The 26931-nt window shown below is 43.3% G+C and overlaps 1 protein-coding gene across 1 annotated transcript; it reads left to right on the top strand.

Moving 5' to 3' along the window:
* Window positions 1-24335, top strand: RNF181 (ring finger protein 181). The gene is made up of 6 exons (XM_056571304.1): window positions 1-144; window positions 9852-9949; window positions 14943-15076; window positions 20508-20623; window positions 21610-21684; window positions 23830-24335. Exons 2-6 carry the CDS (start codon window positions 9864-9866, stop codon window positions 23887-23889), a joined length of 471 nt encoding a protein of 156 aa, XP_056427279.1. The 5' UTR covers window positions 1-144; window positions 9852-9863; the 3' UTR covers window positions 23890-24335.
* The last annotated feature ends 2596 nt before the right edge of the window (window positions 24336-26931 follow it).

Genomic DNA, 26931 nt, shown 5'->3' with positions numbered 1-26931 from the left:
TAAGAAGATGATTGGTGGATATAGAATCTTGCTTCTCCTATTGGTTAAGACGCAGAGCGATGGCTGAGGCTGCTGAAGAGCTGTGTCACCTGGATTGCGGGACACTTCCTGGATGTGCTGTAACTGTGGGGACTGGGAGAGCAGGTAACAGGACAGCGGAGCCTGACTGTATACTGTGTATATACACTATATATATATATATATATATATATATATATATACCCTGACAGTATACTGTGTATATACACTATATATATATATATATATATATATATATATATATATATATATATATATATACCCTGACAGTATACTGTGTATATACACTATATATATATATACCCTGACAGTATACTGTGTATATACACTATATATATATATATATATATACACACCTGACTGTATACTGTGTATACACACTATATATACACACTTGACTGTATACTGTGTATATACACACACCTGACTGTATACTGTGTATATACACTATATATCCACACTCCTGACTGTATACTGTGTATATACACACACCTGATTGTATACTGTGTATATATATATATATATATACTATATATACACACTCCTGACTGTATACTGTGTATATACACACACCTGATTGTATACTGTGTATATATATATATATACTATATATACACACACCTGACTGTATACTGTGTATCTACACACCATACTGTATACTGTGTATATACACTATATATACACACACACACACACCTGACTGTATACTGTGTATATCCACACACCTGACTGTATATTGTGTCTATACACTATATATCCACACACCTGACAGTATACGGTATGGTGTGTAGATACACAGTATACAGTGTATATCCACACACCTGACTGTATACTGTGTATATACACTATATATCCACACACCTGACTGTATACTGTGTATATACACTATATATCCACACACCTGACTGTATACTGTGTATATACACTATATATATATATATATATCCACACACCTGACTGTATACTGTGTCTATACACTATATATCCACACACCTGACTGTATACTGTGTGTGTGTGTGTGTATATATATATATATATATATATATATATATATATACATACATACAGTCATGGCCATAAATGTTGGCACCCCTGAAATTTTTCTATAAAACGAAGTATTTCTCCCAGAAAAGGATTGCAGTAACACATGTTTTGTCTATACACATGTTTATTCCCTTTGTGTGTATTGGAACTAAACCAAAAAAGGAAGGAAAAAAAGCGAATTGGACATAATGTCACACCAAACTCCAAAAATGGGCTGGACAAAATTATTGGCACCCTTAACGTATTTCCTTAACAGATATGGACATTTATGAACGTCCATAAGCGTCTCCTGAGGTATGACGTGTGCTCAGCAGGTGAGCGTGCATCATACCCGGTGGGTCCTGAATGCTATAAGCAACCGAGACCCGTGGCTAATGCCGCACGTCGCCGATCGGGCTGATGTCTGGCATTTACTCTTTAAAGTTCAAAGTTGATCGCCGCATCTAAAGTGAAAGTAAAAGCAAAAGCTTCCCGGCAGCTCAGTTGGGCTGATCGGGACCATCACGGTAAAATTGCGATGTCCCGATCAGCTAGGACGCAGCAGAAGGGTCCCTTACCTGCCTCCTGCACGTCCGATCAGCGATTGATTGCTCCAAGCCTGAAATCCAGGCTTGAGCAATCAACCGCCAATAACCCTGATCCCTGCCATTCAATGCAATGGCAGTGATCAGTGTAATGAATCAATGTACTGCATGTTATAGTCCCCTATAGGAGCTATAACATTGCAAAAAACTAAAGTAAAAAAAATAAAATAAAGTTAATAGATCATTTAACCCCTTTCCTAATAAAAGTTTGAATCATCCCCCTTTTTCCCAATAAAAAAAACTAAACTGTGTAAATAAAAATAAACATGTGGTATCGCCGTGTGCGGAAATGTCTGAACTCTAAAAATAAATCATTAATTCAAATTCCAAAGTCCAAAATAGCGTATTTTTGGTCACTTTTTATACCATAAAAAATTGAATAAAAAGCGATCAAAGTCCGATTAAGACAAAAATGGTACCGATAAAACTTCAGCTCACGGTGCAAACAAATGAGCCCTCATACGACCCCGTACATGGAGAAATAAAAAATTATAGGGGTCAGAAGATGACAATTTTAAACGTATACATTTTCCTGCATGTAGTTGTGATTTTTTTCAGAAGTACGACAAAATCAAACCTATATAAGTAGGGTATCATTTTAACCGTATGGACCTACAGAATAAAGATTAGGTGTCATTTTTACTGAAAAAATGTACTGCGTAGAAACGGAAGCCCCTAAAAGTTACAAAATGGCGTTTTTTCTTCCATTTTGTCGCACCATTATTTTTGTTTACCGTTTCGCTGTAGATTTTGGGGTAAAATGACTGATGTCATTACAAAGTAGAATTGGTGGCGCAAATAATAAGCCAGCATATGGATTTTTAGGTGCAAAATTTTAAGTGTTATTATTTTTAGAAGGTGATGAGGAAAAAACAAAAATGCAAAAACTGAAAAACCCTCCGTCCTTAAGGGGTTAATATTTGGTTGCGCACCCTTTGGAAAAAATAACTGAAATCAGTCTGAAATGGTCTCATCTGTCCACAGAAGGATTTTGGCTTACTAAAGTTCTTTTTGGCAAAATGTAGTCTTGCTTTTTTTATGTCTGTGTCAGCTGTGGGGTCCTCCTGGGTCTCCTGCCATAGCGTTTCATTTCATTTAAATGTCGACGGATAGTTCGCACTGACACTGATGCTCCCTGAGCCTGCAGGACAGCTTGAATATCTTTGGAACTTGTTTGGGGCTGCTTATCCACCATCCGGACCATGCTGCGTTGACACCTTTTATCAATTTTTCTCTTCCGTCCACGCCCAGGGAGATTAGCTACAGTGCCATGGGTTGCAAACTTCTTGATAATGTTGCATACTGAGAACAAAGGCAAATCTAGATCTCTGGAGATGGACTTATAACCTTGAGATTGTTGATATTTTTCCATCATTTTGGTTCTCAAGTCCTCAGACAGTTCTCTTCTCCTCTTTCTGTTGTCCATACTTAGTGTGGCACACACAGACACACAATGCAAAGACTAAGTGAACTTCTCTCCTTTTTATCTGCTTTCAGGTGTGATTTTTATTTTGCCTACACCTGTTACTTGCCCCAGATGAGTTTAACCCCTTAAGGACTCAGGGTTTTTCCGTTTTTGCACTTTCGTTTTTTCCTCCTTACCTTTTAAAAATCATAACCCTTTCAATTTTCCACCTAAAAATCCATATTATGGCTTATTTTTTGAGTCGCCAATTCTACTTTGCAGTGACATTAGTCATTTTACCCAAAAATGCACAGCGAAACGAAAAAAAAAAATCATTGTGCGACAAAATTGAAAAAAAAACGCCATTTTGTAACTTTTGGGGGCTTCCGTTTCTACGCAGTGCACATTTCGGTAAAAATTACACCTTATCATTATTCTGTAGGTCCATACGGTTAAAATGATACCCTACTTATATAGGTTTGATTTTGTCGCACTTCTGGAAAAAATCATAACTACATGCAGGAAAATTTATACGTTTAAAAATGTCATCTTCTGACCCCTATAACTTTTTTATTTTTCCACGTACGGGGCGGTATGAGGACTCATTTTTGCGCCCTGATCTGAAGTTTTTATCGGTATGATTTTTGTTTTGATCGGACTTTTTGATCACTTTTTATTCATTTTTTAATGGTATAAAAAGCGACCAAAATACGCTTTTTTGGAGTTTGGAATTTTTTGGCGCGGACGCCATTGACCGTGCGGTTTAATTAATGATATATTTTTATAGTTCGGACATTTACGCACGCGGCGATACCACATATGTTTATTATTTTTTTTTTTTTTACACTGTTTTATTTTTTTTATGGGAAAAGGGGGGTGATTCAAACTTTTATTAGGGAAGAGGTTAAATGACCTTTATTAACACTTTTTTTAACTTTTTTTTTGCACTGTTATAGGTCCCATAGGGACCTATAACACTGCACACACTGATCTCTCATCCTGATCACAGGCGTGTATTAACACGCCTGTGATCAGCATTATCGGCGCTTGACTGCTCCTGCCTGGATCTCAGGCACGGAGCAGTCATTCGTCGATCGGACACCGAGGAGGCAGGTAAGGGCTGGTGTCCGATCAGCTGTTCGGGACGCCGCGATTTCACCGCGGCGGTCCCGAACAGCCCGACTGAGCAGCCGGGTCACTTTCACTTTAGAAGCGGCGGTCAGCTTTGACCGCCGCTTCTAAGGGGTTAATACCGCACATCGCCGTGATCGGCAATGTGTGGTATTAGCCGCGGGTCCCGGCCGTTGATGAGCGCCGGGACCGACGCGATATGATGCGGGATCGCGGCGCGATCCCGCTTCATATCGCGGTAGCCGGCGCAGGACGTAAATATACGTCCTGCGTCGTTAAGGGGTTAAAGGAGCATCACATGCTTGAAAAAAATCTTATTTTTCCATAATCTTGAAAGGGTGCCAATTATTTTGTCCAGACCATTTTTGGAGTTTGGTGACATTATGTCTAATTTGTTTTTTTTTTTTCTCTCCCTTTTTTGGTTTAGTTCCAATACACACAAAGGGAATAAACATGTGTTACTGCAATCCTTTTCTGTGAGAAATACTTTCAGGGGTGCCAACATTTACGGCCATGACTGTATATACACACACCTGGCTGTATATACTGTATATACACTGCTCAAAAATATAAAGGGAACACTTAACCCCTTCAGGACGGAGCCCATTTTGGCCTTAAGGACCGGAGCGTTTTTTGCACATCTGACCACTGTCACTTTAAACATTAATAACTCTGGAATGCTTTTAGTTATCATTCTGATTCCGAGATTGTTTTTTCGTGACATATTCTACTTTAACATAGTGGTAAATTGTTGTCGATACTTGCATTCTTTCTTGGTGAAAAATCTGTAAATTTGATGAAAAATTTGAAAATTTAGCATTTTTCTAACTTTGAAGCTTTCTGCTTGTAAGGAAAATGGATATTACGAATACATTTTTTTTTATTCACATATACAATATGTCTACTTTATGTTTGCATCATAAAATTGATGAGTTTTTACTTTTGGAAGACACCAGAGGGCTTCAACGGTCAGCAGCAATTTTCCGATTTTTCACAAAATTTTCAAACTCATTATTTTTCAGGGACCAGTTCAGGTTTGAAGTGGATTTGAAGGGTCTTCATATTAGCAATACCCCACAAATGACCCCATTATAAAACTGCACCCCCCAAAGTATTCAAAATGACATTCAGTCAGTGTTTTAACCCTTTAGGTGTTTCACACGAATAGCAGCAAAGTGAAGGAGAAAATTCATAATCTTCATTTTTTACACTCGCATGTTCTTGTAGACCCAATTTTTGAATTTTTACAAGGGGTAAAAGGAGAAAATTTTTACTTGTATTTGTAGTCCTATTTTTCTCGAGTAAGGACATACTTCATATGTCTATGTAAAGTGTTCGGCGGGCGCAGTAGAGGGCTCAGAAGCGAAGGAGTGACAAGGGGATTTTGGAGAGTACGTTTTTCTGAAATGGTTTTTGGGGGGCATGTTGCATTTAGGAAGCCCTTATGGTGCCAGAACAGCAAAAAAAAAAAACACATGGCATACCATTTTGGAAACTAGACCCCTCGGGGAATGTAACATGGGATAAAGTGAACCTTAATACCCCACAGGTGTTTCACGACTTTTGCAAATGTCAAGAAATTTTTTTTTTTTACCTAAAATGCTTGTTTTCCCCCAAATTTTTAATTTTTAAAAAGGGTAATAGCAGAAAATACCCCTAAAAATTTGAAGCCCAATTTCTCCTGATTCAGAAAACACCCCATATGGGGGTGAAAAGTGCTCTGCTGGCGCACTACAGGTCTCAGAAGAGAAGGAGTCACATTTGGCTTTTTGAAAGCAAATTTTTCTCTGGGGGCATGCCGCATTTAGGAAGCCCCTATGGTGCCAGGACAGCAAAAAAAAAACCCACATGGCATACCATTTTGGAAACTAGACCCCTCGGGGAACGTAACAAGGGGTTAAGTGAACCTTTATACCCCACAGGTGTTTCACGACTTTTGCATATGTAAAAAAAAAAAAAAAACATTTTTACCTAAAATGCTTGTTTTCCCAAAAATTTTACATTTTTAAAAAGGGTAAAAGCAGAAAATACCCCCCAAAATTTGTAACACAATTTCTCCCGAGTACGGCGATACCCCATATGTGACCCTTAACTGTTGCCTTGAAATACGACAGGGCTCCAAAGTGAGAGCGCCATGCTCATTTCAGGCCTAAATTAGGGACTTCCATAGGGGTGGACATAGGGGAATTCTACGCCAGTGATTCCCAAACAGGGTGCCTCCAGCTGTTGCAAAACTCCCAGCATGCCTGGACAGTCAACGGCTGTCCGACAATACTGGGAGTTGTTTTGCAACAGCTGGAGGCTCCGTTCTGGAAACAGTGGCGTACCAGATGTTTTTCATTTTTATTGGGGAGGGGGGCTGTGTAGGGGTATGTGTATATGTAGTGTTTTTTACTTTTTATTTTATTTTTTGTGCTAGTGTAGTGTTTTTAGGGTACAGTCGCACGGGCGGGGGTTCACAGTAGTTTCTCGCTGGCAGTTTGAGCTGCAGCAGAAAGTTTGCGGCAGCTCAAACTTGCAGCCAGATACTTACTGTAATCCTCCGCCCATGTGAGTGTACCCTGTACGTTCACATTGGGGGGGGGGGGGGGGGACATCCAGCTGTTGCATAACTACAACTCCCAGCATGCCCGTTGGCTGTCGGTGACTGCTGAGAGTTGTAGTTTTGCAACAACTGTAGGCACACTGGTTATGTATCACTGAGTTTGTGACCCAACTTAGTGTTTCACAACCAGTGTGCCTCCAGCTGTTGCAAAACTACAACTCCCAGCATGTACGGTGCATGGTGTACGGTGACTGCTGAGTTGTAGTTTGCAACAGCTGGAGGCACACCGGTCGTGAAACACGGAGTTAGGTAAAAAAAAAACTCTGAGTTTCACAACCAGTGTGCCTTCAGCTGTTGCAAAATTACAACTCTCAGCAGTCACCGACAGCCAACGGGCATGCTGGGAGTTGTAGTTATGCAACCAGCAGATGCACCACTACAACTCCCAGCATGCACTTTAGCTGTTTGTGCAAGCTGGGAGTTGTAGTTATACAACAGCTGAAGGTACACTTTTCCATAGAAAAAATGTGCCTCCAGCTGTTGCAAAACCATAAGTCCCAGCATGCCCATAAGGGAATGCTGGGAGTTGTGGTGGTTTGCCTCCTGCTGTTGCATAACTACAGCTCCCAGCATGCCCTTTTTGCATGCTGGGAGCTGTTGCTAAGCAACAGCAGGAGGCTGTCACCTCCAACGATCCAGCCGCATGGTGTCAGTCCCTCGTCGTCGCCGCCGCCGCTGCTCCTGGGGCCCCGATCCCAACATTGACGCCGGGGATCGGGGTCCCCAGCACCCGGGGTGCACGTCCCGCACCCGCTCACGTCCTCCAGAAGAGGGGCGGAGCGGGTGCGGGAGTGACACCCGCAGCAGGCGCCCTGATTGGTCGGCCGGTAATCTGGCCGAAGAATCAGCCCTGCAGGCTATGGCTGTTCGGGGCCGTCAGAGACGGCCCCGAACAGCCAGTAATACCGGGTCACTGGAGACCCGATTGACCCGGAATCGCCGCAGATCGCTGGACTGAATTGTCCAGCGATCTGCGGCGATCACCGACATGGGGGGGCATAATAACCCCCCTGGGCGATATGCCGGGATGCCTGCTGAACGATTTCAGCAGGCATCCGGCTCCGGTCCCCAACCGGCTAGCGGTGGGGGCTGGAATTCCCACGGGATACGCATGGATACGTATGGATACGCCCTCGGTCCTTAAGGACTCGGGATGCAGGGCGTATCCATACGCCCTATGTCCTGAAGACGTTAAACAACACAATGTAACTCCAAGTCAATAACACTTCTGTGCAATCACACTGTCCACTCAGGAAGAAACACTGATTGACAATCAATTTCACATGATGTTGTGCAAATGGAACAGACAACAGGTGGAAATTATAGGCAATTAGCAAGACAATCCCAATAAAGGAATGGTTCTGAAGGTGGTGACCACAGACCACTTCTCAGTTCCTATGCATCCTGGCTGATGTTTTGGTCACTTTTGAATACTGGCGGTGCTTTCACTCTAGTGGTAGCATGAGACGGAGTCTACAATCCACACAAGTGACTCAGGTAGTGCAGCTCATGCAGGATGGCACATCAATGCAAGCTGTGACAAGAAGGTTTGCTGTGTCTGTCAGCGTAGTGTCCAGAGCATGGAGGCGCTACCAGGAGACAGGCCAGTACATCAGGAGACGTGGAGGAGGCCGTAAGAGGGCAACAACCCAGCAGCAGGACCGCTACCTCCGCCTTTTTGCAAGGAGGAGCACTGCCAGAGCCCTGCAAAATGACCTCCAGCAGGCTACAAATGTGCATGTGTCCACTCAAACGGTCAGAAACAGACTCCATGAGGGTGTTATGAGGGCCCGAGGTCCACAAGTGGGGGTTGTGCTTACAGCCCAACACCATGCAGGACGTTTGGCATTTGCCAGAGAACACGAAGATTGGCATTTTTGCCACTGTTGCCCCGTGCTCTTCACAGATGAAAGCAGATTCACACTGAGCACATGTGACAGAGTCTGGAGACGCCGTGGAGAACATTCTGCTGCCTGCAACATCCTCCAGCATGACCAGTTTGGCAGTGGGTCAGTAATGGTGTGGGGTGGCATTTCTTTGGGGGGGCCCGCACAGCCCTCCATGTTCTTGCCAGTGGTAACCTGACTGCCATTAGGTTCCCGAGATGAGATCCTCAGACCCCTTGTGAGACCATATGCTGGTGCGGTTGGCTCTGGGTTCCTCCCAATGCAAGATAATGCTAGACCTCATGTGGCTGGAGTGTGTCAGCTGTTCCTGTAAGAGGAAGGCATTAATGCTATGGACTGGCCTACCCGTTCCCCAGACCTGAATCCAATTGAGCACATCTGGGACATCATGTCTCGCTCCATCCACCAACGCCATGTTGCACCACAGACTGTCCAGGAGTTGGCGGATGCTTTAGTCCAGGTCTGGGAGGACATCCCTCAGGAGACCATCCGCCACCTCATCAGGAGCATGCCCAGGCATTGTAGGGAGGTCATATGGGCACGTGGAGGCCACACACACACACACTACTGAGCCTCATTGTGACTTGTTTTAAGGACATTACATAAAGTAGGATCAGCCTGTAGTGGGGTTTTCCACTTTGATTTTGAGTGTGACTCCATATCCAGACCTCCATGGGTTGATAAATTTGATTTCCATTGATAATTTTTGGGTGATTTTGTTGTCACATTCAACTATGTAAAGACAAAGGTATTTCATACGATTAGTTCATTCATTCAGATATAGGATGTGTTATCTTAATGCTCCTTTTTATTTTTTTTGAGCAGTGTGTGAATAATATTTGATTTCCCCCATTACTTGCATCATACTAAATAGTTATTGTGTAACATTGTGCCCTATGGAGTTTTTTATGTCTTCAAGCACTAGTCTCAAACTGTGGCCCTCCAGATGTTGCAAAACTTTCAACTTCACGCATGCCCGGGAGTTGAAGTTTTGCAACATCTGGAGGGCCACAGTTTGAGACCACTGTCCTAGAGACATGTCAAAAGTTTTTTGGGTTGGGGTCTAAGTGTTTATACCCCCGATGATTATTAGAAAAAGTGTATACAATTAAGACTTCTGTTTTTTTTCTTTTTAGAGTTCCTCTTTGATGGCGTCCTACTTTGATGAACATAACTGTGAGCCCACAGTCCCTGAGGAGCAGTACCGCCAGAACGCCTTGTTAGAGCTGGCTAGGTCAGTGAGTTTTTTTTATAGGTGAATAAATGGCTGCAGCGATCATTAAATGGTGGGGATTACAGTATGTACACCTGGTGGGGGAGTACAGTATGTACACCTGGTGGGGGAGTACAGTATGTACACCTGGTGGGGGAGTACAGTATGTACACCTGGTGGGGGAGTACAGTATGTACACCTGGTGGGGGAGTACAGTATGTACACCTGGTGGGGGAGTACAGTATGTACTCCTGGTGGGGGGAGTACAGTAGGTACTCCTGGTGGGGGGAGTACAGTAGGTACTCCTGGTGGGGGGAGTACAGTAGGTACTCCTGGTGGGGGGAGTACAGTAGGTACTCCTGGTGGGGGGAGTACAGTAGGTACTCCTGGTGGGGGGAGTACAGTAGGTACTCCTGGTGGGGGGAGTACAGTAGGTACTCCTGGTGGGGGGAGTACAGTAGGTACTCCTGGTGGGGGGAGTACAGTAGGTACTCCTGGTGGGGGGAGTACAGTAGGTACTCCTGGTGGGGGGAGTACAGTAGGTACTCCTGGTGGGGGGAGTACAGTAGGTACTCCTGGTGGGGGGAGTACAGTAGGTACTCCTGGTGGGGGGAGTACAGTAGGTACTCCTGGTGGGGGGAGTACAGTAGGTACTCCTGGTGGGGGGAGTACAGTAGGTACTCCTGGTGGGGGGAGTACAGTAGGTACTCCTGGTGGGGGGAGTACAGTAGGTACTCCTGGTGGGGGGAGTACAGTAGGTACTCCTGGTGGGGGGAGTACAGTAGGTACTCTTGGTGGGGGGAGTACAGTAGGTACTCTTGGTGGGGGGAGTACAGTAGGTACTCTTGGTGGGGGGAGTACAGTAGGTACTCTTGGTGGGGGGAGTACAGTAGGTACTCCTGGTGTAGAGTACAGTATTAGACTCTACTGTTCCATGCAGAATGCCAACTCTGTCTTCCTTTTTGCTCGGTACAGGAATCGATTGAACTTCTTTGTGTTTTTCCTATTTCTTCTGTTCCAGGCCACTTCCTCCTCATTGACCTGTTACTATAAATCTCCCTGTGAGCTGATAGTTTGCATTGTTTAGATGTAACATGACTTGAGCGCCTTCCTTCCTCTTGACAGTGTTCTCTTTAGGAACCACAACCTTGCATTGGCCATTAAATGAACTGTATGAGATTAGGCTTCTTTTGGTATTGTGGATCAAGTGAATGATCCTGAGCTGTAATACCAGACTTGCACAAGAGTGGCGCTCTTTCGGATGGAGAAATTCTTTGCCTACTGCCAGCCCCCTGCTTTGTACTGGTGAGGAGCAATAACTCTTCTCAGTGGCATCAAGAGTCAGGGAAAATGACATTGTCTCAGGCTGGTACCGTTGTCCTACAGCAGGCATAGGCAACCTTCAGCACTGCAGATGTTTTCTACTACATCTCCCATGATACTCTTACTGCCAAAATGCTGACAAAGCATCATGGGAGATGTAGTCCAAAACATCTGCAGTGCTGAAGGTTGCCTATGCCTGGTCTACAGCATTACATAAGACATATCCAGAGATCTGGTGATGGGGGAGGGTACCCTGGTCCATGTGTGGGGGGGATGCCCAGATGTGCGATCTTTTTGGGAGATATTTTTTGCATTTATGAAAGATTTAAAGGAAGCAAAGTAGATAACCCTCCACACACACAAGCTCCCTAGTTGCTTACAAGAGGGGAAAATTGAGAAATCTTTTGGCCACAGCTAGATTGGTGATTCCCCCGCCACTGGGGGTCTACATTGATTGATTGGTCCCTTCCTTGTTGGAGTGGTGGGTGTCATTACAGTTCATTACAATAGCAGAGGAATGGATCGCTGAGGCACATGGTCGCCGAGGAATTAACAAGATTTAATAATAAGGCGGATAGTATTCAATGACTCCACATTCTTCTGGTTAGTCTGTTGTTGTTTCGTTCTGTTATTCTCCTCCATATATGTGCCTTGAATTAATCTAGGGAGGGGATTCTGGGGCAAATAGACAGGGTGTTTACTGGTTTTAGGGATGGAGGGGCATCTAATGGTATTAGGCAGTATAATTAATGCATTGTTTATAGGGAGATGGAGTAATGGGGATCGGCAGTCTTTTCCTACGGTATATTATTTTGCTGAGACTATAGCGCTTGTTAATAAGCTGGAGCTGTGTCTGATTTATCTTTTCTTGACCAATGAATAAAAAGAGATGTATTCCTCCTGGGATAAGTTCTGGCTTGGCTATTAATCCCCAGTCATGTACCAAGATTTTAGAGATGTTTTAAATGGGTTATTCGCAAATAGAAAAACAGAGCTAATTTCTTCTAAAAACAGCACCACTACTGTCCTTAGGTTCTGTTTGGTTTAAAACTTGGCTCATGAAGAACTCCTTTAAAGGGGAACTCTGGTACATGAAAACGTATCCTCTATCCACAGGATAGGGGATAAATGTTTGATCACAGGGGTCCGACTGCTGGGACCGCAATCTCCTGTCTGACACCCCAGATCTCCCCATGTATGGAATGGCCACCTGCCAATCTCTTTCTTGTGGTGGAAGTTCCATATTTTTTTCCAGTGGGAACATTGCACGACCTACACAATTTCACATGGCTTTTGGCTGTTCATAAAGCTTACATTCAAAGTTTGAAGCCTGTGATACCTTCAGCTTCAGCGTGGAGAGACACAGGCCACGCTGTGCGGTAGAGTTGCCGGGGCAACCATACCACGCTCTGCAGGTTCTGTGCCCGAGCCCTATTAAATCACTTTTCTGTGCAATGAAGGCAGGAAGCTAGCTTGCCGTGCTTCCCTGCCTCCTCAATATACATATAAATGCCTGTCCCATAATTAATATTCTAATTTCCTCACTCTCACCTCACTAGGGCCTTCAGCTGTCCAGGCATGCTGGGAGTTTTAGTTCGCTACAGCTAGAGGAACGCTGGTTGGGAAATGCTGACCTATGTTAAAGGGGTATTCCTGGATTTTTTTTTTATTTGACTATGCTACAGGGGCTGTAAAGTTAGTGTAGTTCATAATATAGGGTCTGTAGCTGTGTGTGACGGTTTTCTCCCCAATATTTATTTTTAACAACATACAAAATGACTGTTGTCTCAGATTTTTCCCAGGATGCAATGCGGCCGAGACCTGACTCACTAGTCAGCTGATGACAGGGAGCCTGTCTGCTTCAATGGGTGGAGGGATCACTTGGTGGGAGAGAGATCAACCTGCAACTAATGCAACAGCTGTAGGAACCCTGATTGAAAACCACAGGTCTTTTGAATGGATGCAGCTCATTTATGTTTCAATAGGTGGGGTGGCTGATGTGTGGGAGGGAGGAAAATGGAATTATGGGATTTGTAGTCAAGAAAAGTAAAACAGGAAATTCCAGTTCACAAAAAGCTGGCCACAGTATTATGGTAATCTCACAACATAGCCATTTAGCCCCAAGACAAGTGCAGATCCTTCCTAAGCATGTCCATTACTGTCTGCCAGGTACGTACTAAAATCACCTTATGGTGGAGAACCCCTTTAAAACAATTTCTGGTCACCTGAACGACAGGAGACAGCCTTTTACTGAAATTACGCTAAAATAGTAGCTTTCCAGCTTATAGACGTCTGATATTCTAACCTATTTCTTTTGGTTCCTGTTATGTGAATTTGTTTACTTAGAATTGCCACCTTGAAGTTTTGCTGATTTCATCGGTCTTTTGGTCATATGTTTGTCATAAGGTTCTAACGTTTATTTTCACTGCCCTCCTCTGCTGTGCTTCTAGCGACCATCAAAGTGATATCCTGGGGGCTTGTATACTGTAAGGAAAATAAAAAGCTCCGCCTGATGGTACACAGCTGAACATCACACTGGGGCATAAAGTAAAAACCGTATGTGGCCCAGCCAAGAACTCAGTCCTCTGTTGTGATTCCAAAACCTTCGCAATTTATCAGTTCTAGCTATCTCTTTTTTCCTTTACTCATAGCCCAGCTTTTCGAGGCTCCTGAGTGTCTCAGCTGCACAGTTATAAACCAATACATTGCTCACACTAGGCAGTACTGTACAGTATTGATCCAGCACTTGGAAACCATAGCTTTATTGAAGATCACTTGACACTGTTAAAACCGACCATACTATCAGACGCGTTTCGAGTGCATGCGCTCTTCCTCGGTGACGTCAATCTGTCTGCAGGTGAGGGATTATATACCTGTGCTGGGGGTGGAATAGTCCCATGCACTGTTAACCATTCACCTCCCATAAGACAGGTTGATTACAGAGCTTGTTAAAACATATATAAAAATATACATAAAACCAACAATGTAAAAACAAATTAGATCAGTAAACATGCGGAGTGAGTCACAATTGCTTTAGGTCTTCAATAATGAAACAATTAACTATCTGCGAATCTTCATACCTGATGGGATGCACGTGTCTAACGTAAATTGCCAGAACGCCTCCCTATCGCCAAATTTTTTGCATAGACATCCTTTCCTCACTCCAACATTTACATGTTCAATTGTCCTAAATTTTGAATCCCATAACATTGCCTCCATGTACGACATGTTTTTACATTGTTGGTTTTTATGTATATTTTTATATGTTCTAACAAGCTCTGTAATCTGTCTTATGGGAGGTGAATGGTTAACAGTGCGTGGGGCTATTCCACCCCCAGCACGGGTATATAATCCCTCACCTGTAGACAGATTGACATCACCGATGAAGAGCGCATTAGCTCGAAACGCGTCTGGTATGGTCGGTTTTAACAGTGTCAAGTGATCTTCAATAAAGCTATGGTTTCCAAGTGCTGGATCATCGTTTTTTTTTCTACACTTGCCGGGCACAGATCCGTGCACTACATTTGAGTGGTGAGCAGGATTCCTTTCTACAAATTGCTCACACTAGGCAGGTTTTTTTTTTCTCTAGCCACATAGCAGTAACCCACAGCCTAATATTGACAAGGTCGCCTTTCTGGTTTCTGTTGGTGTTATGTTTTTGCTACAACTTTACCATCTTGTTTCTGCCCAGGAGTCTCCTCAATGGGTTGGATCTTGATCTTGGAGACCTGGATGCAACAGACTGGGACCATAGACTCCCACCGCCAGCTGCCAAAAAAGTGATCGAAAACTTGCCAAAAGTTACGGTGACAGCAAAGCAAGCAGGTAAGAAGCTAGAGGTTGAGACTATGGGTTAGGCTGGGTTCACATCACGTTTTTGCCATAGTGTTTTCAATCCGTTTTTCTAAAGAAAACCGTATGGCAAAAAAACGGATGGAACAGTATGGGAAAAAGTAAACCGTATACTGTTTTTAAAAGTGCACACAGTTCCGTCCGTGTTTATTTAAAAAAAAAAACATACGTTTTTGAAAATGTTGTCCATTTTTAATGGGAGGGAGTTGGTTGAGGACTTTAGGATGCAAATGCGCATGTGCATGCAAAGTAAAAACCGTATATGGTTTCCCGTATGGAACCGTATACATGTGCATTTCCCACTGACGTCCATGTTTAAAAAAAAAAAAAAAAATAATTAATAAAAAAAAAAAGGTATGCGTGGTCAACTACGGTTTTGAGTACGGGAGAAAACCGTATTGCAAGCAAACCGTACGCAATTGGGTGCATACGGTTTTCAATTATTTGTCTATAAGGTTTTCAATACGGTTCCATACGTTTTCAAGAATGAAAACGTATACGGGAAACGTACTTGAAAAACGTGGTGTGAACCCACCCTTAAGGTGGCCATACATTTTCAATAACACTGGGCCAAGTGGAGGGTTTGGCCAACTTTAGTGTAAGGCAGTGTTTCCCAACCAGGGTGCCTGCAGCTGTTGCAAAACTACAACTCCCAACATGCCCGGACAGCCAAAGGCTGTCCGGGCATGCTGGGAGTTGTAGTTTTGCAACAGCTGGAGGCACCCTGGTTGGGGAAACTCTGGTGTAAGGGTATGTTCACACTGAGGAATTGGAGCAGAATTCAAGAGGAATAATTTTCAGTCAGGAAAATCTTGTTTTCTTTTGTTTTTTTGCCATTTTGTCCCTTCCACGGAACTCAAGCAGAATTTGTGCGGAATAATAATGTTCTATCTTCAGGCAGAAGATAATTTAACGTTTGAATTCTGTGAGCAAAAATTCCTCAGTGTGAACAGAGAAAGTCTATCAAAGGGGTACACCCCTCTAAAACATATATATATTTTTTGAATCAACTGGTGCCAGAAAGTTAAACAGATTTGTAAATTACTTCTATTTAAAATTTTGAATCCTTCCAGTACTTATCAGCTGCTGTATGCTCCACAGGAAGTTCTTTTCTTTTTGAATTTCCTTTCTGTCTGAATACAGTGCTCTCTGCTGACACCTCTGTCCATGTCAGGAATTGTTTAGAGCAGCATATGTTTGCTATGGGGATTTGCTCCTGCTCTGGACAGTTCCTGACATAGGTCAGCAGGTGTCAGTAGAGAGCACTGTGTCAGACAGAAAATAAATTCTAAAAGAAAAGAACTTCCTGTGGAGCATACAGTAGCTAAGTATGGGAAGGATTAAGATTTTTAAATAGAAGTAATTTACAAATCTGAAAAATGTGTGCAGCTCACAACCAGGTATTCGAGGTTATTGTGGTGAAAGGATTGATCCCCACCAATCCAAATGGGTAAAAACTAAAACAAAGATTAACCACACCTCAAGAATACTACCCTAGGGTACACAGTGAATAATTGTTTGAGACATAAAGTTTTGAAAAAAATGCAGATTTTATTAAAAAAATAAAAACCTAAATGGTTAAAAATATCAGAGCAATGTCAATGTTATCTTAAACTGTCATTGGGCCCTAATGACAGATTTAGAAAATATGAATATATATATATATATATAGCAACCACCTAATATAGAATAATCTATAGATTTAAAAAACAAATGCAATTTTTCAACAGCATATAATGATCCGGAGTCGACTATTAGTCCGGCACCTATGATGAATAAAAAAGGGCTGATAGTCCGGCACTTGTAGTGGAAAAGGCAAAGTCACTTGATGGACTGATGTACAGGTGTATAAAAAGCTGCCCACAGTTGTTAGACAAATGCAAAGTTCAACCTCACCCTGGCTGCTGGTCCCGTACTGCGACGGGCCGATAGTTGAAATTCTTGTGTTGGCTGCAGCAATCCTGGCGTGAGAGCCTGAATGGATATGGGCTCCGGCAGGAGACTCTCTCGGGAACGGTCCGTGGTATCGGCAAATACCTGGATGTGTATCGGACCTTCGCTGGAGAGATCGTGGCTGGGTTCTGGTAGTGCAGGCAGCAGGTTGGTAATGTGCTCAGTGGGAGAGGATGTTTGATGAATGCAGCAAGTGGTGCACAAAGTTCTGGTCCGGCTTCAGCCTAGGTGGTGCATGCAAATTGTGCTCTGTTCAGATTAGATATCCGCCTAGACGCGTTTCAGGGTGCTAAAAATGACCCCTTCCTCAGTAGGCGAATGTGGGCCCAATGACAGTTTAAGATAACATTGACATTGCTCTGATATTTTTAACCATTTAGGTTTTTATTGTTTTAATAAAATCTGCACTTTTTTTCAAAACTTTATGTCTCAAACAATTATTCACTGTGTACCCTAGGGTAGTATTCTTGAGGTGTGGTTAATCTTTGTTTTAGTTTACAAATCTGTGTAACTTTTCTGGCACCAGTTGACTTTAAAAAAAAAAAAGTTTTTGGGATGATTTGGAGCAGAATTACTCAAGAAAAATTCCTCTCCAGTTCCTCAGTGTGAACAATACCCTAAGGTGTTTTGGTACCTTTGCTCCAATTCTAAATCCACATGGAACCACTGTAACAACCATGTGGCAGAATGAGGTCCATTTTTAAGGGAACCTGTCGACATTTTTATTCTGCTTTAATGGTGGGGTACAATAATTTACTCAAAAATGTTTAGGTGTTTCAGAGAAATCATAGTGAAAAAGCAAAAAAAAAAAAAAGCACCAGGACCCAGGTGACTAGTCATTGGGGTCAATTCCGGCAGCTGCTCTCCACCCCACCAGCGCTGAGTGAGTCGTCTCCTTATACACAGGTGGGAAGAAACGTGTCATTCCGAGCATTACAGGGTAAGGCCATGTTCACACGATGGAATTTCCAAGCAGAATCTGCCAGAAAAATTCAGCTTGGAGACGGCGCATATCCGTATGGTCCTAGCACCGGCATATTCTGCTGGCGCCGTTGTCTGTGGAATTCCGTTGTGTAAACATACTGTAATTCATAGTGTATTGGAATCGTGCTCCCTGCACCTGTTTCATGCTGATCACGGTTCAGGCAGCATTGTCCTTATTGTGTATAGGTGCAGCCTGAACGCAGCTGTTAGGAGAAAAAAAGATGGTATGTTTGGTGTCAATCATGTCCAGTCCTTTCCTATTCCAGCAGATGGGTTGCCATTAGTTGTGTCTGGCAGTGTTTTTTTTATCCCCTCTCACTATTGGAATGCACATGCATGCTCATCTGAGCTGAGTGTGCATGTTTGTGGGATTTTGAGTTACATAGCTGTCGGCTGATGTCTGTGCCCAGCTTTACCTGAACAGCCATGAGACGGGGACTGCTATAGTCTGTTTGCAGTTATTAAAACCCTAGAACATGGCGCCAATTCAGTGTTGTGTTCCCATAGCCAGAAGTTGCCTAAACATTTGGGCAGTCCCATAAAAACTGATTTATGTATGAATTATTATAATGACATCAGCAGATGTCCTGATACAGAGGACTGTCTGGGGAGTACGGAGAAAGCATGATCTGTCTCTTCCCTGAATTGAGAGAAAAACTGATCATGAGTAAAAATGCTCAGATCAATATTATTATTATTATTATTATTATTATTATTAGATTATAATTTAATGGGATCTGTAAATTGAGAAATGCAGGGAATGGTAATAATAAGTAATGTCTTCCCTGCCACAGTGTGTCCCAATGGGCATTACAGGAAGAATAAAATAAATATATATACATATATATTTCTCTTTTATCACCATGGTTGTTATGCTCCCATGTGGAGATGCTGCATACAAGTTGGAGGGATATCCATTCACCCGTGTCTTTGGCCTTATTTCTGCCTTTTAAGGGTACGTTCACCCATATGCAGATTTGATGCGGATTTTCTGCTGCAGATTTCAATGTAAACTAAATGACTGAGCACAACTTCTAATCTGCAGTTACAGATCCTGCCAATCAAATCTGCGCAGGATCCTGAACGTGTGAACGCACCCTAAAGGGGTATTCAGAGTTTATGCGTCTTATCCCCTATCCAAAGGATAGGGGATAAGCTGTATGATTGCAGGGATCCTGTCACGTGACATCACGTCCCCGTCTCTGAAGCAGCGCTCGGCATAGAATGCTGGGTGCTTCACCGAGATCCCCAGCGGCGGGACCCCTACGATCATACATCTTACAAGATGTATAAACCCGGAATACCCCTTTAACAGGTTTAATGTGGTCATTTAGATTTCCATACTAATCCTTAGGGTACACTTTATTGGTTGAAACTTTTTCATATGTTGTGATTAGAAATCTCTTCTTCTAGGGCAGCGTTTCCCAACCAGGGTGCCTCCAGCTGTTGCAAAACTACAACTCCCAGCATGCCCGGACAGCCTTTGGCTGTCCGGGCATGTTGGGAGTTGTAGTTTTGCAACAGCTGGAGGCACCCTGGTTGGGAAACACTGCCTTACACTAAAGTTGGCCAAACCCTCCACTCGGCCCACAGTTATTGAAAATGTATGGCCACCTTAAGCGTGGGTTCACACCACGTTTTTCAAGTACGTTTCCCGTTTACGTTTTCATTATTGAAAACGTATAGACAAAAAATTGAAAACCATTTGCACCCAATTGCGTACGGTTTGCATGTAATACGGTTTTCAGCCGAAGGCTGTCAGGCATGCTGGGAGTTGTAGTTTTGCAACAGCTGGAGGCACCCTGGTTGGGGAAACACTGTTCTAGGAGCTGTCTGGGCATGCTGGGAGTTGTAGTTTTTCAACAGCTGGCGGCACAGTGGATGGTAAAAAAAATTTGAATACGTAATGGATAGAAAAATATCCACCTTTTATGGTCCTATTCACACGTCCAGTATTCTGTGCAGATTTGATGCGCAGGATTTTCTGCTGCAGAATTCAATGTAAACTGAAGGACTGAACGCAGTTGGAAAATCCTGCGCAGAATACTGTACGTGTGAATAGACCCTTAGGGTGTATTCACACGTACAGTGTTCTATTAGATGCTGCAGATTTTATGCGGAGTTCAATGTAAGAGATTTCTCAAAACCTGTGCAGAGGAAAAGTTGCTGAGTTGCCCATAGCAACCAATCAGATCGCTGCTTTCATTTTGCAGAGGCCTTGTTAAAAATGAAAGAATCAATCTGATTGGTTGCTATGGGCAACTCAGCAACGTTTCCTCTAGACAGGTTTTGATAAATCTCCCTCATTGGGTCAACACAGCTTCAAATATGCAGCATCAAATATGCGCACGATACTGTACAAGTGAATAGACCCTTATAATGTAAAAAAGGTGACACATTGTTCGGCCCACCCGTACTTAGAAGACCGTCCCCGCCCCAGTCATGACCGTAGCTTCATATTGTACAGATGCCGGCCTGAAGTGTCCCGTGTGTCTGCTGGAGTTTGAGGAGGATGAAACCGTGCGGCGGCTGCCCTGCGAACACCTCTTCCACTCCGCCTGCATCCTGCCCTGGCTTGGAAAGGTAAGAAAGTAGTTTTAGTATTTCCTTAGATGTTTTATTAGAAGAAGAAAAATAAAACGGGAATGTGGTCTGATGGGGCCTGATGGGGCACACCCTAAAAATCTGAACAACTATTTGTAAATTTCTAGCATTTTAACCAGATTCTCCTCTTAAGCAAATTGAATAATATGAATGAATAATGCCAGAAATGCCAAAGACAACCATCTAGAAAATGGTGGACAGGGATCTGAGTAGTATTTCCCAACCAGGGTGTCTCCAGCTGTTGCAAAACTACAACTCCCAGCATGCCCGGACAGCCTTTGGCATGGAGTTGTAGTCTTGCAACAGCTGGAGGCACCCTGGTTGGGAAACACTGGTAAAGAGTAAAGGTGGAGGTTCTAAGAAGGGCCCCCACAGCATAATGATACTGAGCTGGCATGGAACTTGCAAGTTCTGACTGTGCACCAGTTGGGGTTCTGCCATATTAGGTGTACCAAGGCGGACGCTGGTCCAAAACCTATAGAAGACCAATTATATTATTCTCCAGATAACTTTCTACTGCTTAGATCTGTAAACATGAAGAAGGGACCTTAGACCAGTGTTTCCCAACCAGGGTGCCTTCAGATGTTGCAAAATTAAAATTTCCAGCATTCCCAAACAGCCAAAGGCTGTTCAGGCATGCTGGTAGTTGCAGTTTTGCAACAGCTGGAGGCACCCTGGTTGAGAAACGCTGCACTAGACCCTAAACTCCTAGCTTCATATCCCCTAACCACAGGCAGCATGAAATACCGACAGACTCCTTCATTACTGCACCTGTATACTGTAATGCAGTGCTTCCCAACCAGGGTGCCTCCAGCTGTGGCAAAACTACAACTCCCAGCATGCCCGGACAGCCGTTGGCTGTCCGGGCATGCTGGGAGTTGTAGTTTTGCAACAGCTGGAGGCACCATGGTAAGGAAACACTGCTGTAATGTGTGACTAACGATATCGCTCTCTATTACCTGCAGACAAATTCCTGCCCTCTATGCAGAGATGAACTACCGACAGATAGCCCAGAATATGAGGAATACAAACAGGAGAAGGTGAGAAAGCTGGAACTGTGGGGGAGGCAGTCATACACTTGGAAGTGACCAATGACTGCAATTCTGACTACACAAGGTGTACTCTGTTACCATGGAGACACACAGACTTAAAACAGAGCATTAAATGCTAAATTATAGGATAGATTGAACCCCTTAAGAACACGGGACATAAATGTACGTCCTGGTGAGGTGGTACTTAACGCACCAGGACGTACATTTTACGTCCTATACATAACCACGAGCATCAGAGCGATGCTCGGGTCATGCGTGGCAGGTCCCGGCTGCTGATAGCACGGATGTCTGCCATTAACCCCTCAGATGCCGTGATCAGTACAGATCACTGCATCTGCAGCGCTGCGGTGACTAAAATGGATGATCGGATCGCCCGCAGCGCTGCCACGGCGATCGGATCATCCAGAACGGCAGACGGAGGTCCCCTCACCTGCCTTCCACGGGTCTTCTGCTCTGGTCTGTGATGGAGCCGACCAGAGCAGAAGATGACCGATCATACTGATCAGTGCTATGTCCTATGCATAGCACTGAACAGTATTAGCAATCGAATGATTGCTGTAAATAGTCCCCTTTGGGGACTATTAGTATAAAAATAAAAATAAATTGAAAAATCCCCTCCCCCAATAAAACATTTTAATTATCTGTTTTCCCCATTTTACCCCCAAAAAGTGTAAAAAAAAATAAATAATAAAAAATAAATACCGGTAATAAACATATTTGGTATCGCCGCATGTGTAAATATCCGAACTATTAAAATATAATGTTAATTATCCCGAAGGTGAATGGCATGAACTTAAAAAAAAAGTCCAAAATTGCTGCTTTTTTATAACATATTTTATTCCAAATAAAATTGATAAAAAATGTATTAAAAGGTGTGTGTGTGTGTGTATATATGTGTGTCGATAGAGATATATATATATATATATATATATATATATACACACACACACACATATATACATGCAAATGTGATATCAAAAATAAGTACAGATCACAGCGCAAAAAATTAGTCCTCATACCGCCGCTTATACGCAAAAATGAAAAAGTTATAGATCAGCAAAATAGGATTTTAAATGCACTCATTTGGTTAAAATATTTTCTATTATTGTACCGCTTTAAAAAAAATTGCAAAGTATGTAATCATGGGTATCATTTTAATCGTATTGACCCACAGAATAAAGAAAACAGGTCTATTTCACCATAAATTGTACGGCATGAAAACAAAACCTTCCAAAATTTGAAAAATTGCGGTTTTCTTATCAATTTCCCCACACAAATAGTATTTTTTTTTGTTGTGCCATACATTTTATGGTAAAATGAGTCATTACAACAGACAACTGGTCGCACAAAAAACAAGCCCTCATACTAGTCTGTGGATGAAAACATAAGAGTTGTGATTTTTAGAAGGCGAGGAGGAAAAAACAAAAACTTAAAAATAAAATTGGCTGAGTCCTTAAGGGATTAAAGGAGTAGTCCAGTGGTGACCCAGTGGTGAACAACTTATCCCCTAAGGATAGGGGATAAGTTTGAGATTGCGGGGGGTCCGACCGCTGGGGCCCCCCGCGATCTCCTGTACAGAGCCCCGACAGCCCGCGGGAAGGGGGCGTGTCGACCTCCGCACGAAGCGGCGGCCGACACGCCCCCTCAATACAACTCTATGGCAGAGCTGAAGCGCTGCCTTCTGCAATCTCCGGCTCTGCCATAGAGATGTATTGAGGGGGCGTGTCAGCTGCCGCTTCGTGCGGAGGTCAACACCCGCTATCTGGCCGGAGAGCCGGGGCCCCGTACAGAGAGATCGCAGGGGGCCCCAGCGGTCGGACCCCCCGCGATCTCAAACTTATCTCCTATCCTTAGGATAGGGGATAAGTTTTTCACCACTGGACTACCCCTTTAATCAAAAGTATTTGCAAAGTTGTTTTATTTTTTTTATTTTACATGCACAGCAGCAAGAGAAAAAAAATGGATAGTCGTCAGTTGTTTAGCAGCCACACAGCAAAGGAATGACAGACAACCACTATGGTTCTAGCAATGGAGATCACCAAGATTCTGTTGGACTATATTCATACATCTCATGAATCTTCCCCCTCCCCCCATAATCCTGTGATGATATGTCTGTCATTGTATAAATTCTAGGCAAGAAAACAGCAGAGGGAACACAGACTGGAGTATCTCCATGGAGCCATGTACACCTGACCACGGTTCATCCCACTTGTCCGATACGTCTTTAAGACTTGAGCCTCCGGCACAGACAGAACAGGTCTCCAGGCTGCCGCACCCATTGGCGATCATGAATGTGGTTCAGTCTAAGGCCAGATATGAGATTCATCAAAACCTGTGCAGAGGAAAGGTTGACCAGTTTCCCATAGCAACCAATCAGATCACTTCTTTCATTTTTGAAAAGGCCTCTGAAAAATTTTAAGCAATCTGATTGGTTGCTATGGGCAACTGGTCAACCTTTCCTCTGAACAGGTTTTGATACATCTCCCCCATCCTACCTTTTCTTATGCCTTGTGAAATTACTTTTTTTTCTGTTTTTATTTTGAAAAATTCCACATCATAGAACTGTAATTTTGCAGAATAAATATACTTTTATAGAAATTCTCTCCGGTATGGTAAATAAACTTGTCCTACTGTCTATACATGGTGCTTGACTACAGGAGATCTCTTCATTGTCTAGTAAGTAGATAAAATGTTATGGCACTGGTCCTCAGAACTATGATACCATCAGTTTCTAACACACCATAAATGAGTCCAGTCCTCAGTTTAGACGTCTTTGTCTTGTTGGGAAGTTTAATTTCTTCCCTCTTGGATTTGTGGCTTTGACCATTCAGATATGGAGGTATTTCGGTGCATGAACAAGCCTTTAAAGGCTTTCATAAATAATGCGCACTCACCACAGATATCCCTGCTGTCTTCCATTTCATCCCAACTCACTTGCATCCACGTATCTAATTACTGCAGCTGGGTCACGTGACCACAAGTCTGACCAACAGAAAATTACATCCTTTGGGGTAGGGTCACACGCAGCGAGAAATCCACTGCATATTCTCCTATGAGCAGACACACTGGGCGGTGGCAGCTCTGTGAGTGCAGTCACGTCGTCGCGTTTAGCCGGCTTCCAACCCTTGCTGCGTGTACGCTATGTTTGACCCTACCCTTAATGTGCAGACAGGAGGCCAGTCTCTCCTGTGGGCACCTACTTTGTTAATTTCACGACTACACTATCACATATCAGATCCCTCCTGGCAATTCAGACCCATCCTTATTCAGCTATATGTCCCTTCCATATGTATACAGCTGCTGGAAACTGTATTTTATTTAAGAAACCAAGAGAGTAGTGATATAAGGCAAATCCATAAAGCAGTGTTTCCCACTCAGGGTGTTGCAAAACTACTACACCAGACATGCAGGGAGTTGTAGTTTTGCAATAGCTGGAGGCACCATGGTTGGGAAACCCTGCCATGTGATATAACTGTAATACACCAAAGTTATACTCCGCCCAGCCTGCCAAATAAAAACTTTATCTCGCCTTCCTTTGCTCTCTGGTATCAGGGTGCCATGTCTGCGGCCAGTGACTCTCAGGAGTATGCTGGACCTGTAAAGCAGACTGTCAGCAGAGACGGGGTGTCCTGATATCGGAGGCTATGAGGGAGCAGAGGTTATGTTTTTTTTTTTATTAGGCAAGCTGGGAACTATACTGTATTTAAAAAAAAAATGTACATTGGAAACCCCCCTCTAAGACTCAAAGCAGGTGCAGTGATGAGAATCTACCCTCTCTGCATAGCCAAAGGAATCATAGGCAATGTAGGCTGCATTAGGAAACCATATCAGTGGAAATATAAGAATAAAAATGGAGGACAAGTTGCTGACCCATGTTTTTTTTCTAGACAAAACAAATCAGCCAGTGCTGGTTCATATGTAAGGCTAGCTTCACACTGAGGAATTTTCGACCAGAGATTCCAAGTGCAGTCAGGGTAGGATCACGCTGACATTCAGTAATGTGCACTGTGCAGAGGAATCCCACAACCAGTAAAATAAAACAACCACTGGAACAGGTTACATAGTTACATAGTTAGTATGGTTGAAAAAAGACATACGTCCATCAAGTCCAACCAGGGGATTGAAGGGAAGGGTGTAAGGGGATAAGGGAAAGGATAGTTTTATAATTCTGCATAAGCATTAATGTTATTTTGTTCCAGGAATGTATCTAACCCTGTTTTAAAGCTGTTAATTGTTCCTGCTGTGACCAGTTCCTGAGGTAGAACGTTCCATGAATTCACAGTCCTCACAGTAAAGAAGGCGTGTCGCCCCTTTAGACTAAACCTTTTGTTCTCCAGACGGAGGGAGTGCCCCCTCGTCCTTTGGGGGGGTTTAACCTGGAACAGTTTTTCTCCATATTTTTCGTATGGGCCATTAATATACTTATATACGTTTATCATATCCCCCCTTAAACGTCTCTTCTCAAGACTAAACAATTGTAACTCCTTTAATCGCTCCTCATAGTTAAGATGATCCATGCCCCATATTAGTTTAGTCGCGCGTCTCTGCACCCTTTCCAACTCCGCAGTGTCCCTTTTATGGACAGGCGACCAAAACTGAACAGCATATTCCAGGTGAGGCTGTACCAATGATTTATAAAGGGGGAGTATTATGTCCCTGCCCCTCGAGTCCATGCCTCTTTTGATACATGACAATATCCTGCCGGCTTTGGAAGCAGCAGCCTGACATTGCATGCTATTCTGTAGTCTGTGATCTACAAGTACACCCAGATCCTTCTCTACCAGTGACTCTGCCAGTTTAATCCCCCCTAAGACATACGACGCATGCAGGTTATTAGTACCCAGATGCATAACTTTACATTTATCCACATTGAACCTCATTTGCCAAGTGGATGCCCAGACACTTAGTCTATCCAAGTCATCTTGTAACCTATACACATCCTCTGTAGACTGTACCGTGCTACAAAGCTTGGTGTCATCTGCAAAGATAGAAACAGAGCTGTTAATACCATCCTCTATATCATTGATAAATAAATTAAACAGCAGCGGGCCCAGTACTGAACCTTGGGGTACACCACTAATAACCGGGGACCAATCAGAGTACGAATCATTGACCACCACTCTCTGGGTACGATCCATGAGCCAGTGTTCAATCCAGTTACAAACTAAAGTTTCCAAGCCCAAGGACCTTAACTTACCTGTCAGACGTCTATGAGGGACAGTATCAAACGCTTTG

The sequence above is a fragment of the Hyla sarda genome, chromosome 4 (assembly GCF_029499605.1).
Source record: "Hyla sarda isolate aHylSar1 chromosome 4, aHylSar1.hap1, whole genome shotgun sequence".
NCBI classification, from domain to species: domain Eukaryota; kingdom Metazoa; phylum Chordata; class Amphibia; order Anura; family Hylidae; genus Hyla; species Hyla sarda.
Note: the sequence above shows the minus strand (reverse complement) of the source record. Positions and strands in the feature narration are given on the sequence as shown.